The sequence below is a fragment of the Odontesthes bonariensis genome, chromosome 16, assembly GCF_027942865.1.
Source record: "Odontesthes bonariensis isolate fOdoBon6 chromosome 16, fOdoBon6.hap1, whole genome shotgun sequence".
In the NCBI taxonomy this organism is placed as follows: Eukaryota; Metazoa; Chordata; class Actinopteri; order Atheriniformes; family Atherinopsidae; genus Odontesthes; species Odontesthes bonariensis.
Genome location: NC_134521.1, coordinates 16,320,949 through 16,335,767, shown reverse-complemented (window position 1 = coordinate 16,335,767; position 14,819 = coordinate 16,320,949). Strand labels below are relative to the sequence as shown.

Here is a 14,819-nt window from a genome sequence, read left to right as displayed (position 1 = left end):
AGGGTGAGAGTAGCACAAACATGTGGTAGATAAGCTTTCTCTTCTCTTACAGTAAATATGTATAATGCTCCCTGGCCATTTCTGGTTATTAATGATACCATAACAGCATTCTGATTGAGGATTACTGCTACGCCGGTCTTTTGTGTGACTACGTCTGAGGCCTGACTGGTTTCAAGACCAAAATGCCCCCCTCCTTAAGTAAACACTAACAGTATCCGCTCCCTAGGTTGATCGGCCCGTGCAATTTATTAGCCATTGTGACAGTTTCCTGCGCAGCCAGGGTCGACAGGGGAAATGGAGAGGTATGCAGATAAAGTGCTCAGAAACATGGCGCACAATACCTATTGTGTTTTAATTACAGGTCAAACTGTAGCCTCTAGAATGTTTTTCACATATCTTTTGGCACACGTGTGTGTGTGAGAGATCTGGCTTGTTATTCAGAGTATACAGCATGTCACCCTGCCTGGTCTATTCCCTCGGTGTACCGAGTAAACACATACCTTCTGGAAAATTACAAGCTGAAAACTGAAAAGTTGAAAAACAAAAGGAAATACCAGTAAATTCCACAATAACACGACCAAACCTTTAACAATGGCTCAGCATCCTTTTGTAAACTCTTTAATAAGAAGTGTTTATTAGAACATTCTGATTCTGGTACCAAATTTCACTCGAGTGGAGCAATTTTTAAAACCGATAACAAAATGAATGTGTGGACCCATTAATCAATGAACATGTTCCCCAGAATGACAGGAGCCATGACCTTTGACCCCCAAACATTGTCGACTCCAGAGCTCAACAATAGAGACCTATTAGGTAGATGTTTAACACCTCTGCAGCAGCTCCCTGAGCAGTTTAGAAACTGACTGACAAGGAGCTGTCTCACCACAGTGGGTAAATTTGCCCTTATTGTCTGATCTGTGCAAGCCTTTGACAGGAACAGCCAAGCTTAAAATGATGGATGTCAGCACCGACCATAAACTCAGCAGAGGTCACATATTCACAGTCACAATTTAGGATTCAGCATATATAAAAAGTCAAATGGTTGGTTTAACATGATAACAAGGGAGTTTGTTTCACTTTCATCAGCGATGAGGTTGTGTGACATCTGACAGAAATGGTTGGAGCTCATGTTTGGGGAAAAGTTGAACACTGCTGGATTTCAGTCTGCACTGTGCTTGCGTCTCTTATGTTGCACATGCCTTTACCATGAAAAATGGAAACTGACAATACATGAATGGAAAAAAATAAAAGCCTGATTCCAGAAAACACAAACTAACATCAAAAGTTTGCATGCTGAAAAAATACACACGATGACAGATATAGATTCACTGTCAGTGACCACGACTTCTTATTACATTGTGCACTTAATTCATTGTAACTATGCCTCTAACAATGGACAGGGTACTGACAAACACTGTAGAGGTGTTTGCCTAGTGACGCACTGAGATCAATGTCCACACAATGATAGTATAGATTATTTACATTCAATATGAGAGACACACACACACACCATAAAAAGTGCTATCATGCATATTGACATGTGCATAGGTATAGTTAAATTCAAAACTCTTTATTGAAGTTACAGTAAGCAACAAATATAGGCTAAATCTACAGACAGACTTGCAGCTTCAGTTTGAGCTTTCACATCCAGAAGGTTCAGGAATTACAGTTCTTTAACATGTTGAACCCTCTTTTCAGGTATTTAGATATAATTGGGCAAATTAACATATGATTATATTTTATTTTTTTCAGTAAAAAGGATTTGCAGGAAATTCCTGAAGTCATGAAGGCATAAACATAACCAAAGGGTGGGTCTCCTCCTCTGAGATGATTTCCCAGGCCTTTACTGAGTGGGTTGAGATCAGCTGTCAACTCAGTCTTTTTAGAAATTTTCCACTTCCTCAGCTTAAAAAAACTCCTGGGTCGTTTTTGCAGTATATTTTGGTTCATAGTCAGTCTGTGCTATTCAATACTGCCTAATTACACACTTTATAGTTTTGCCTCTTTACAGTTCCGAATTTATCCGGCTGTTTCTTTGCTCTGTCACATCATCGATGAATATCTGTTAGTCAGTGTTTTAGGAAGCCAAGCATGCCTTCAAAATTACACTGATCCACATAATACTTTTATTCTTGAGCCTTATGAAGATTTTACACCTTATGCTGAACCTCCTGTATTTGCCCACCTGAAATATTCTCTTTCTGGTCATGATATGTATATCTACTGAAGCGTTTTCTTTGCTTGGCTGGATGTTGTGAGGTACTTTTGCTTCACGATAGACTGGGTCCTGTAACCATCCTCCATTTGTGTCTTTCATGGACTTTTTCATGCTGCTTACCAGTGTGTTGTTTTTTTCCTCAGAATATACCAAATTGTTGATTTGTCTTATCTCATTGGTTCCCCCATCCACAGCCAAAGTTTAATTCACACTGAGAGCTTATTTGTTGTAAATGATCTAAATGCAAATGACACACCGTGAGTCAATTCAAGACCTTTCACCTGCTTAAGTGTAAGAAATGAAAGAAAAGTCAACAGCTGTCTATGGAACAGGTTTTGAGTCACTTGTCCAATTGCAATTGTTCCATTGAAAAAAAGGATGCTTCATATTAAAGGGCTTAATACCTAAATCCTACTTTCAATTTGGATGTGAATACCTTCAAATTCAACCTGGGGCTCTGTATTTTAATGATATATTCATTAACTTTAAAATGAATAAATACATACCTAACTGAAAATATATATACTTTATCATGAATTCCCCACTTCGCTCACTTCATTGTTTTTCATCAGAGCTTCATTTGTGTTCTTGAATTTGATTGTGTTTAAAATATTAAATAGTTATCTGCCAGGCTAGGTATAACAGTGTGTTGCAGTTCTTTTTAAAGCAGTCCAAATTACTCACATACATTATCACCACAGGAATGTCATTATATGTAACTGTTCTGCTCCATCTGTGGGGATATAAAAGAAAATGACTGCAATTCTGTATAGTCTGTGCGTGGAAACATGAACATCCCTTATGTCAGGTCTACAGGAGGTCTCAATGAACATCTGGTAAATACACTGTGCTTCATTAATGGGGATGAACACAATGGGGATCTTTATGAAAGTATTTTCTCTACAGTGATGCAGCTGCGCCACCCAGTGGACAAAGTTCCCGGAATAAAAAGATCACTTCACATCTTTGTGTTAAACTAAGCAGCTCCTCAAATTTTCTTGCTGCATCATTAGAGTTTCCCAAAAGAATGAATTAGATTATTTCCAGCAGCTGTTCAAGGAAATGCACAGAATTAAGAGCCTCTGTCCTTAAATCCATTGTGTGCAAATGTTCTGGTCCAGCCCGAAGCCCCTCTGGTCCTCATTAAGATGCAGCAGCTGTATGCTGGCACGGATGCTCATGAATGGAAAGGTTAATTTAATTATCCTCAGGATACTTCAGCAAATTCAGCATTTTAGCTGAGGGTTATAGGCTGACGATGTGTGGGACGGGGCACAAAGAATGTGAAGCAAATTGTAAAGTACGACTGGAAGATGGTCGAGAAATAACCAAACCATCATTTTTCAACTTCTGGTGAAACCAAAGGAGCTATTAAAAAGTATTTGGTCAATTACATTTCAGAGGAAGATATTGCACCTTTGACTTCACTGAAGTGGTGAAGTTGTGAATGCTTATACAGTGTTAACGAAGGATTAAACTAATCTTTATTTACACTTTCACTGTCGAGGCTTGTCAAACTGTTTTAGTTAAATAATAGCCAGATGGTCCCTTCTTCTTTTTAGCCCTCCAAAACATATTCATATTTCCAAAGATAATTTCTAAATGATTGATCAGATTAGAAAGAGCTTTTCATTTCACATCAGTCTATCATAAATGAGCTTATGGCCAGAAAATATCTCTCTTTCTCTTCTGTCTATACGATTTCTTGGCATTAACGTTTCAATCTACGATTGCGGATGCAGCAATGATAGATCCATCTAAATAGATAGTATATGTACAGTATATAAACATACAGCACATGCACAATATAAATATACATACATAGATGGAAAAAAGAACCAAGCTCTTCAAGGGTTGAAAGAACATTTTACTTGCAAGTTTATTTAAAGATAAAAACTATATTTACAGACAAATAGAATTACATTTACTTTTCAAGTATACTAAACAGTGCCGCTGAAAAGAAAAGTAATACTGTGATCATTTCAAAAAGGACCACTTGCACTGTGAAAATACTCTGAGGTAATATCATGGGAGGGGGAGAGGCAAACAAATTCTAGTTGGAATCTAAATAAATAAAAATAGCTGCGTTTAAGTTATTTCAAATTTCCAGAGTTGAAAAATACCTCTGTGACAAATGTGTGATCCAAATAAATTAAACAACTAAAACAGGATGCAAAACAGTTCAAGGCTGAGAGAACAAGTTAGCATTCGATGGTGTGGAGTTTTCTCTGCATCTATAGATGGTGTGTTGGTGAAAAGTGACAAAAAGGGATTTTGTTCAAGTAAGCTCAACCACCAGATCTCTAAGCCAGTGATATACTTAACATCAGCTATACTTTACATTAAAATAATTACTGCTTTTGCCCATATTTACTCAGTTCTCTTGTCGCTCAGTTCCAAGGAGGGTTCAGGTATGGGACCCTGCTGTAGCGGGGGATCTTCTGGTAACACACACACAAAGACATATATAAAACATTCTGAACTAAAACAGGGAGCAAGCACAAACACACTACTGTAGTTGGTGCAATGAAAGGTCCAAAAGAATGGCAAGAATGAAGTCAGTTTAGATCCAAACAAGAAAGACAATATTGTCTTTATAAGCTTGAGCCTGTTTCTGCCTGCCAGCTGCCAGGAAACTAGACTTTCACAGTGTTATTGGGGTATGTGTGCAGATAAGGGGAATTTCTGCTTAACAGCATAAGGAGGAGAGCTATCTTGTATTGAGTTAGTTAAATAAAGGACTATTGTTCTGAAATGGATGGACTCTCCAGCAAGTGTATGACGCAGACATTAACAAGTGAATGGTGATCCAGTACACTCTGGGTGTTGGTGTGTTTGGTGCTATATTACCTTCAAACAATTGAGTAACTGCTTTCCGGTCTTCAGAAATGTAGAGGGTAGTAATCAGGAAAAACACTCCGCCTATGATCCCAACAAATGGGCAGAGCAGGAGGCTGAATTTCAGACTGTGGAAGTTCCAGTAATGGGTCTGTGGGTTCGATGCACGGATCGCATCAGATATCTGGAGACGCAGGTGCAAAAACAACATTAAAGATGAAAATAGTGTGGTTTCCAAGAGCTGTGTGTTCATAGAGGTGTGAAACTGTGAGAGGTTAAAAGACTGAGAGACAGTGTAAAAGTGGAGCTGTTTCTCACCACTCCTAACAGGTAAGGACTCCCAGCGTCACCAAGAAGATGACCGACTGTGATCTGTAGAGCCTCAGCTGTGGCCCTTTTGGTTGGTACAACAACGTACTGAAGTAAAAAGTAGAAGCAAAACAACATGTTGGAACCAAGTTTCATCAGACAGTTTCAACAATTTTATTCCAAGAAACACAATTTAAGCTCACCAGTAGTATATCAGCCAGGACAGCCCAGTTCAATGAAAGCAATAATTCACCAAAGAAAATGAACACCTGAAATTAATAATTCAAAACACAAATTTTGGCCTAAAGTCAACCCACATTTATCTTCTATAGAGTGAAGAATGAAGATGATATCAAACAAAAGCTTGAGCCTTACATAAGTGGCTGGAATGCTTGAAGATGCCACAAAGATGATGATAAAAAGGAAAGGGACCGATCCAAGCATCCCCACTGCGCAGATGAGTGGGTCTGCATAAGGCACTTTATCTCTGAACCGTTTGGATAAGCTGGTGCCCAGAACCCCTCCCAGAATGCCTGTTGCCACCGTCACAGCACCAAAGACATAACTGTAGGGTGCAGAAGCAGATGGCATTGTTTTGAATCTGCAGAAATTTCAAAGAACGATTCAAATGCAAGTCAAAGGTCATGCTGCACCTGTCTGTGGAATTGCAGGCTTCTCCGTTGCAAGCCGGTCTGAGTCCCTGAATAACGTGAGCCCTGGATAGGAAGGTGGGCAACCAGAAGGCCAAGGCTCCGGTGAGGAAGGCCAGAGCCGTCACTCCCAGTGATGACCACACATAACTTTTACTAAAATCAGAGTCCACAAACAAGAGGAGCAAAAACTCAAATCAGATAACAGCTTGTTGCAGAAATATCATATAACGAAATATTTTGTTTAGAAAATCTCACAACACTGAAACAATAGTTATATCTGAGATTATTTGATTATAGATCTTAAATGTGATGTCAGCGATGTTAATGATGTCATTGTATAGTTGGTTCACTGGAGAACAGAGGCACGTTTAATTTTTCAGCTGTAAAAATAGCCTTTTTACCTCTTTAACAATCAGATTGAGGAGATCCATTGTCTAAAATGCTGCTTTTTGTTACATGTCTATATATAAAATAAATAATAATATTCAGCTGATAAGTTTGATGTGACTAATTCTATTCTATTGGTTACAGGAGAAATCCAGCCTTTGTTTGTACATCCTACTTTTTCAGAAGGTACTTTACATCCTCCAGGTATGAGCTCGGCTCTGTTACTCCATCTCTATTTGTTTCTGCTGCACCTCTCGGTGGGTCAGGGCAAAAGAAGATCATCAAGATGAGCCCCACTGCACCCATGATGGGAGTGATCTGATAACATCAACAAAAAAAATTCTGTCAATTTATACTGATCAATGCTTTTGGATTGATGATAGTAAACGTGATCTCACCCTGAGAGCCCAGTGCCAGTCTCCTGTTAGAGAAGCACTCCCTGCCCCTGTTATGTATCCAAGGCCACTGAAAACATACAACGAGGTCACAACACAGCTTTTATTAATAGCTGAATGACAAAGCAATTTACAAATCTGGCACAAATTTGCTTCAGTCAAAGCCACAACAGATGACATCTGATATGACAGTTTCCCATCTAGAGTGAAAACGCCATTCAAAAGTCATATCTGAACAGCGTTGGCGTACTGCAGTAGATTAGTGTGACTGAACATTCGAACAGAAAAATCAAAGCGGTAGACTAAGAGTGAGTTTGTTGCTAACCTTCCAACAGGGATAAAGATGTAGAAGACACAGATCATGATGCTCCGCTGACCCCCAGTGAAGAGGTCTGCTATGATGGTGGGAGCAATGGTGGAGTAACTGGCCTCTCCTACACCGACCAGAGCTCGCAGCAGAACAAGAAGCCAGAAGTACTAGATAGATACGAGAAAGAAAATGAAACAGTTCAATGTTGTTTCCCGTTCCATTTGCCACAAAAATGAGTCATTCGCACAGTTTAGATCTAGGTTAGCAATCGTCAACTTATCCTTATCTTCAAAATAATCAGAATATAGTGAAATCTCTCTCGCTCTTCAAACACCGAACTCATTCATGTTGTGTTCTTCACCATCTATGGTGGCAGGAAAAAGTATGTGGGGTTAAACTGCTAAAATGTCAGGTTGGCTTCTGTCAACTGCAGAGAAATAAAGCTAAACATTAAGGAATATCTGCTACTAAATTACTTCCTGTATATAACACCCTTCTTTTGATGAACCAATCAGATCTCTGAGGAAATGCTGTGGTGCTAACTTAAGAGTTCTGTTGATGCCCAAAAACCCTACAGGAAGAATATAGACGATATAGTTGAAAGGGTTCTATAAGCAAGAGAGGCCCAAAATGTGTGCAGTTTGGATCTGATCCAAAGCTTCTGGATGCACTTTTTTTTGGTTGTTAAAGGCAGCTGAATACTTTTTACACCAGCAATGAAACTATTTCATGTGTGCATACGATAAAAAAAAACATATTTGATTTGTCTTATCAACAAATTACAGTTGTCTGCTTTACTTGTGCTTGCTACTGTAGCTTTGCTTTGTGTGCTCGTAGCTCCATAAACTCCAGATCTAACACTCACGATGAACTCGAATGTCAGAGGAAGAATAGCTAACCAGTAGCCATAGGAAGTGCCACATTGCAATGTTTCCTTTTTTCTCTTTTCTTGGTCTGTTTCTCACTTACCGACTTTGTGACAAAAGAGCTGCCGGCTGCAGTCAGAAGCCACACACTCAAGCCACCAATCATGATGTATTTGCGATTATAGCGGTCCCCGAGGTAACCAAAAAGAGGCGCCAAAAGTAAGAAGCTGCAGATGAAAACTGTACATGCAATGACAGAAAATTAGTGATTCACTTACAATTAAAGTTAAAAAAAAAACACTCTCGGTAGACATAACAGGAAAATTAAAACTGCTGAGTTGGGAACAATAGGTGCCATTCACTTGTATGCACGTGTATGCATGGGTGTCAATGTCATAGTCTATGTATCTGTAAAAACCAACAATGCTTTTCAGTTCTCTTGCAACACATGCTGCTGAACTTCATTTCAAATAGTTCAAGGTAAAATAAGGACCAATTGTGTGTTTTTTTTTGATGAGATGCATCCTCATACCTGTTTGCAGAAGTCCAGCTGTACTATCACTTATTTCAAAAAAAGCCTGGATGTTGGAGAGGACGCCTGCATGACAGTAAATATAAAATTCCCTGTAAGTGTCACCAAATCTGAGGCTATAGCAACGTGCAATGCAAGAGGATCATCCAACCTGCTATTGTGTATCGCTCCATGTAGTTGAGCAAGTTGACATAGCACAGCACAGCTATAGCTATATAAGCCCTCTTAGTTGGTATGGCTGGTTTCTCTGCTGCAATTGGTGCAAGTGATGAAACGCTGTTTACAAGAGTGCCATAATGAAGCCCCGAGCTGGAGCTCACGCTCCATCGAGGTACTGGGTCGTCCTGGGGGGATGTCTCAGATGTCTTGGGCTCCATAGTGGGCAGCTCTTTCCTCATCTAAAGACACAGAGCGTGTCACATATTCAAAATGCTGCAGCATGTGCACAGTGGTTCAGAAACAGGCCCTCTTTTAACATCTCATGAGAGTGAGAGAATGAATACTGTAAATGAAATCTAAAACTACACCTCCACAAAGTTTTAGCACAACCAATTATTTGCTTAAAGTAGAAACAGGAAAACCTACCAGTCCACTGAGCTGTGGTGAAAGAAGTGATGAAGCACTTATAGCATGAAAAAAAAGAAAGATTTTTACTGAAGGGTAATTCTATTTGATATTGCAGCCTTTAATAGATTACGAACCCATGACTGTTATTTGGTGAGACAGTTTTTCATGGTGATAAATCTTCCTTTCTTTTTTCAAATACTTTTGTTTTTGTGTTAGATTTGATTTGTTCGGTAAATGTGCAAAAATATATAGATAATTATATCTACATGACTACACAGCTAACAACAAGCAGCAATTTAGAAACAAACAATGAATAGAATTATATTATTGGCAGACAACGAGTGACTGTGAATGTCATACTGGACATTAATCTACTAATAACACACAATGAGAACATTATACATTCTTCTCTTCATGTATGGCTTTTCAAGTCTTTTGGTCCACAAGTAATGTTGTTTGCGAGAAATAAGCTAACATAATTTGTGGGGGGAAAAATTTACACAAAAGGAAATTACACAAGTGTATAAGAACAACTCTTTCAAAATAACAGAAAGGAGGAAGCTCTTTTGTCAGATATTTCACAGTTCTTACAAACGAGAAAAAAAACATGGTCACAGTGCTAATGATTACTGATGAGTAAAATACTTTATTGCTTGTTATATATAAAATAGCAGACAGGATTAAACAGTAGTGTACAATAGATGTACACATTAAGTAAGAAGACAATAACATCATACAAAAAGCATCTTGGTTTCAACTTTGTACTCACAGAGAAGCTCAGAAACTTTGTGCCCAGGTTACAGAGTTCTTGCAGTGAAAACAGTGAGATCATTGTGCATGAAATCTTTTCTCTTAACACCACACAGCAGTGCCTGTACTGTTAAAGCTTCAGCTGCCTTTCATCAAATTCGCCATCACAGCTTTTGGTGTAATTATATCATTGACGTAATCAAATCGTACAGGTATTGTACCTTTAGGTTTTTCATGCTGTCTTAAATCTAAATAAGAGAAAGCAACTCACCTACTTGCTGATGGTGCCTTTGTAGAGATTCTTAATCTTCTCAGTTCATTTTATTTTTGTACACATGAGACTGTCAGTTAGCAGCGTGGCCCTCAGTGTGACTCTGTGGCTTGAGGAAGCTAACAGAAGCCTCACTTCTAACTTGACTCAAGATATATTAAGTTAGCGACAGGACCAGCCCACTCAGGGTTGGTCATATGCTTCTAGATTTGGTTTAATGCAATGCAATATCTTTGTCACTTTTCTTCTGCCTTGTCGTTCAGTTATTCATACTGTCTTTTTGAAGCAGAAAACAAAAAAACAATAGGACGATATTATTTACTGTCAGCCCAATTGATACTTACTTTTTAGAAGCTTTATTTACACAGAGAACAGAATGGCAAAACAGACTTTGCATGTGGGGTTTCAGTTACTAAGCTTTATCTGAATGTCTTTTGACTTTGATCAGCTGTATGCCTCTGATACTTTATCTTTGTGTGTATAATAAGAGAACAGAGGTGGTACTGCTCTATCTTAAGGAATTGGTCCTCAAAGTCTAGGAATTATCTGCCACATCAAAGCCAAAAGACAAATGTATCCAACATACCAGGGTTCATTAGAAACACACTGAAGAGGCCCAAAGTACTCTCAGAACAGGGGAAGCCAGCTCTAAGTACTATTTAAATACAGAGACACCAGGTAATACAAACTGGGGTGGATGTTAAGTTAATAAATACAGTCTCATTTGTGTATGAAGTCACAAAAAGATAAACATAAAAGTTTTTTTTTCCCCCACAACATTCAAACACATGGGTCATGTTAGTGTTATGTTTACACGCAAGAGGTTTCCTAACTAAAAGTCAGTTTATTATGCAAGAGAAACTGAAAGTTTTTATTGACCCACACTCCATAAAAAACAATCACCTCTGTCCACATGGCATAGCCCCATTTTGAAATGCATCAGCTTGTTTATAGATTTTCCACCTTTACTGGATCAAGTATTAACGGACTCGGTGACGAAAAAGCAGAGACAGAGAACCGCCTACCACCACAGCTGCAGGTGTGGTTACTGCTGCCAGGAACGAGTGATTCTAATCTGTCAATCAGCTTCCTCCCCCTCACTCACAACTCAAGAGAGTGTGACATAATTTCTCGCTTTAGGTTTTGAATAAGAACAGAGCAGTCACTGCTATAATGAAACAAGAGAAATGCCAAAGTATATTTATTTATTTTGTCTGTTATTTTTGCTTTTTAACACTCTTTTTCAGATAGTACTTTCATATCTTCATACCCTTTTTTTTCCCAACAGATTAGAATTTCTCAATGTGTGAAAATAAGTACGTTTTTACATGTACGCTTTGTTTGGACATTGTCTGCAATTTGCTCCAATATTCACTTACATGTGGTTTGCTGATGGAAAAGATGAGCTGAATCTCAGTGAAATTTGCATAATATTCACAGCTTCTAGTCATCTAAACCATCAAAAATGATAAGAACTTTACTTTACTAGACATACATCTATAGTTCCTAAATAACTATTTCATGGAGTGTTGTGAATCTGTCAATGTTGCAAACTATCTCCCAGGTATCAAAGTTTGAAAATGTGTGGTGAGGACAACAAGATGGACAGAATATGCACAAAGAAGATGAAAACATGTGCTGTTACATACTGTAAGGAGGTACAAGTTGATTTGATTTTGATTTCTACTGAACTACTGCACATTTGCAGTAAGTACTTGGCTGTCAAAAACAGTCTGTTCACTGTTTACAGGACATGCACTACTTTGCTATTTACTTTACTTATTTACTTTACTTTTTTTTTTAAGATTTCATCAAGCATCCTTGATGACAGTGGAGCTGAATGGGTTTGTTGGAGAAGGAGTTTTGCTTTATCAGTGGTAAGTTAATAAAGGAGTGGGATGAATTCTCTGTGAAAAAGAGTATTTTGTTCTGTGACCCTCGATGGGGTTTTACCCTTGATGTTTTCAACGAAGTTACTTGATCCTGCTGAGGACACCCAAAAAGCTGTAGTGCTTAACAACTCCATTCTCCTCATCTATGATATTAAACGGCTTCCCACAGTTCCTGACCTCCTAAAGTGGGCTGCCATCTCCTTTGTCATGGTGACATTTTGGAGCAGCTGATTCTTCCTTCACCTCTCTAAATTTATTGACATTTAAAGAAATTTATAAATGAAACGCAAATAAATACACTGAAGCAAATAAAAATCATTACACTTTGAAGCAACACAACATTAGTACATAGTCAAATGACATGATAAGATGACATGGTCAAACGACACATCAAGTCCAGGATAAACAATGATAGGGACAAGTCTGACAACAGAGTCCAACAAGACTACAGAAGTATAGACTAAATTTGAATTTAGTCAAATCTTTCGTCAGGCTAGGAATCTACAAAGGCTACGTAGTTTTGCCACAGCTGAAGTACTGTTAAAAGTTACATGAACATGGACAAATGTTTTGTCATATGTTGAGTGGACATAAGCACTACACATGTGAACGTATTTATGGAACAAAGGAGCCTTTTACTTGTTTTTTTGTGTGTTTTTTTCTGTTGTTGTTGTTTTTCCAGTTTGGTTTGTCAATAAAACACATCTAAACATTTGAACCAGTACAGCTTGTAGACTGACAGAACATTGTGGTGACTTTAGGCTCAGAATTTTAGTGACATGTAGCCTATACCAACATGGGCGTTTTAAAAACATGAATGAAATGTTTTCAGCTCGTTATAATAGAAATGCAACACTGTCAACATGTCACATGAAACAGTTTTAACAATCATACTTACAGATTAAAATATATGAGGATTCGAAACTGACGGAGTTGGTCTGTTCAGAAGATGGCAGTAATGCCTCAATGGCAGTGCCGGCTGCTGTAAAATTTCAACGAGGAAGAAAAAAAAACAGCAGTGGCAGGAGAAAGCGACGAAGAAGAATGACGAGAATGCTAAACGGAAAATAGAAGGGACGGATTCTGTTAAGTGAACGTTAAATTAACGCTGTTACCTCGAAATATCACCTCTGAACATAGCTGCGTTATATTTACTAAACTATGACAGAGCCTCAGTCAGTGTTGTTACTCAGGAGACAGCTTGCAGGTAATTAAACCTTGATGTTAACTGATGCTGGATACCCAGCTACCGAAGGCATTACAGGCAGCGATGTAGCTGTGATTGAAACGATGGTGCTGGCGCAAACTGTTTTTGTTTAACCTTTTACGTTAACGTTAATGTTCCATGACAAATAAACTACCTCTTGGTTATTGTAGTGATAATTGACAAACGTCCTAAAACACTGAACAAACCATTATAGTTGATGTGTAGGGAGACTAACTTGTGTAAATTTGTGTGTCGATGTTGCGGACTGGTTTCAGTTGAAAGCCGCTGTCAGAAGTCCCAGCGACTTTCTGGAATCAGGCTAGCTAAAAGTGAGCACATCGTTAGCCTCTAGCTGTTTACATGTATTTTAACCAACACGTCAAGTGGTGTTTTGCATTTTTAAACAAACCGTTTACCAGTAATGCTCTTAACGTGCTGTTAGTTACAATTCTTAGACGTAAATGAAAGTAAGGTATCAATAGTTGCCGCGTTTTCCGTTATTAACCACTCTGACCTGTTAACATATTTAGCCACCTCACTTCATCTATTGGCTAACGTTAGCTCGCGTAACCGTTGTTAGCTTCAACACGCTAAGCTAACAGGCTAATGTTAATCTCGCATTACCTCAATTCGCTATTTTAGCAGTGTCAGCTGTGAATTAAATTTAGATATTCTAAAAATAGCCATCTTCCAAAAGCAGCAGAGTTCAACCCACATCGTTTAACGTATTAGTTTGTTGCACTAATGTTTCAATTAATTAACTAATTAAGGCTAAAGATTGGTTATGCAAACTGTCAGGGACACAGTATGGTCCATTCAGTTCATTTGTTGTTCTTCAAATTGTACTTTGCTGCAGCTTATTTATTGCTTTTTTTTTTTTTTTTTACACAGACCCCAGTCCTTCTAGAAGCTGCTGAAAACTGAAATAAGCATTTTTCCACGGACAGAAAAATGTCCTTTATTGTTTGAATGTGCACAGAGAATATAAAATTGGTTGAAACCCCATTAATCCTTCTCATGTGGCAGTGGTCCCTTACAGCCATCAAATAATTATTTCTAGGCATCAGACTTCACTTGTGACTGGTGCAGTTGGCTTACCGTTCACAACATTTGTGCACCAGTCAGTTGCTGAGGAATGATACATTATTGAAAGGGACTCCAAGAGGATATTTCCTATCTGCCTAGCTGGCTGATGAACACATAACTGTGCTTGAAGATTATGCTCTGTGTTTTCATCAAGTGCCAGCATCTGGTGTAATCCCACTATAGCTAAAAAAACTAAAGAAACTGTAGTATATTGACATGTATTTGGGATCTGTACTTGATGTACAACGTTTCTAAGAAATTTTATTTTGTCATTCAAACACATTACATTCTGTAATGATGATTAAATGGAAGTTGCAAGAGAGGCAACAAAAGTGTTTTTTAACTGGCAAAAAACAGAAGTTGTTTGGGCCTATGATATGTGTTGTTTGTTTTTTCTTTCATTTCCCTCCAGATATATTCAAAAAATTAATTGGTTTTGAAAGCAAGACTATTTTGTACAGCCCCTGAATAGGTACATCAAAAGCCCACACAACAAATTTGACCAGTAACATCATTACATCAACATTCTCTATCGAAG

General features: G+C 38.3%; 1 protein-coding gene across 3 annotated transcripts; it reads right to left on the bottom strand.

Moving 5' to 3' along the window:
* Positions 1-4,064: 4,064 nt before the first annotated feature.
* Positions 4,065-11,517, bottom strand: spns3 (SPNS lysolipid transporter 3, sphingosine-1-phosphate (putative)). 3 transcript variants are annotated; one of them, XM_075486432.1, is made up of 13 exons: positions 10,097-11,517; positions 8,660-8,906; positions 8,509-8,574; positions 8,080-8,216; positions 7,126-7,277; positions 6,804-6,870; positions 6,581-6,723; positions 6,019-6,171; positions 5,741-5,930; positions 5,569-5,634; positions 5,375-5,473; positions 5,069-5,240; positions 4,065-4,659 (listed from the first exon to the last, which is right to left on the bottom strand). In XM_075486432.1, the coding sequence occupies exons 2-13, from the start codon at positions 8,904-8,906 to the stop codon at positions 4,589-4,591; spliced, it is 1,563 nt and encodes a 520-aa protein (XP_075342547.1). In that variant the 5' UTR covers positions 10,097-11,517; the 3' UTR covers positions 4,065-4,588. The 3 variants fall into 3 exon arrangements, with proteins under 3 accessions (XP_075342547.1, XP_075342549.1, XP_075342548.1); XM_075486434.1 differs by having other exon boundaries at positions 4,065-4,656; XM_075486433.1 differs by having other exon boundaries at positions 10,101-11,517.
* Between the last annotated feature and the right edge of the window lie 3,302 nt (positions 11,518-14,819).

Excerpts from the sequence above, each read along its gene's own strand:
- spns3 (XM_075486432.1), bottom strand. The coding sequence starts at position 8,906 with ATGAGGAAAGAGCTGCCCACTATGGAGCCCAAGACATCTGAGACATCC. Across the intron at positions 7,278-8,079 it reads GCTCTTTTGTCACAAAGTCG|TACTTCTGGCTTCTTGTTCT; the intron begins GTAAGTGAGAAA and ends GTATCTATCTAG. Across the intron at positions 5,241-5,374 it reads GTCCTTACCTGTTAGGAGTG|ATATCTGATGCGATCCGTGC; the intron begins GTGAGAAACAGC and ends CTGCGTCTCCAG.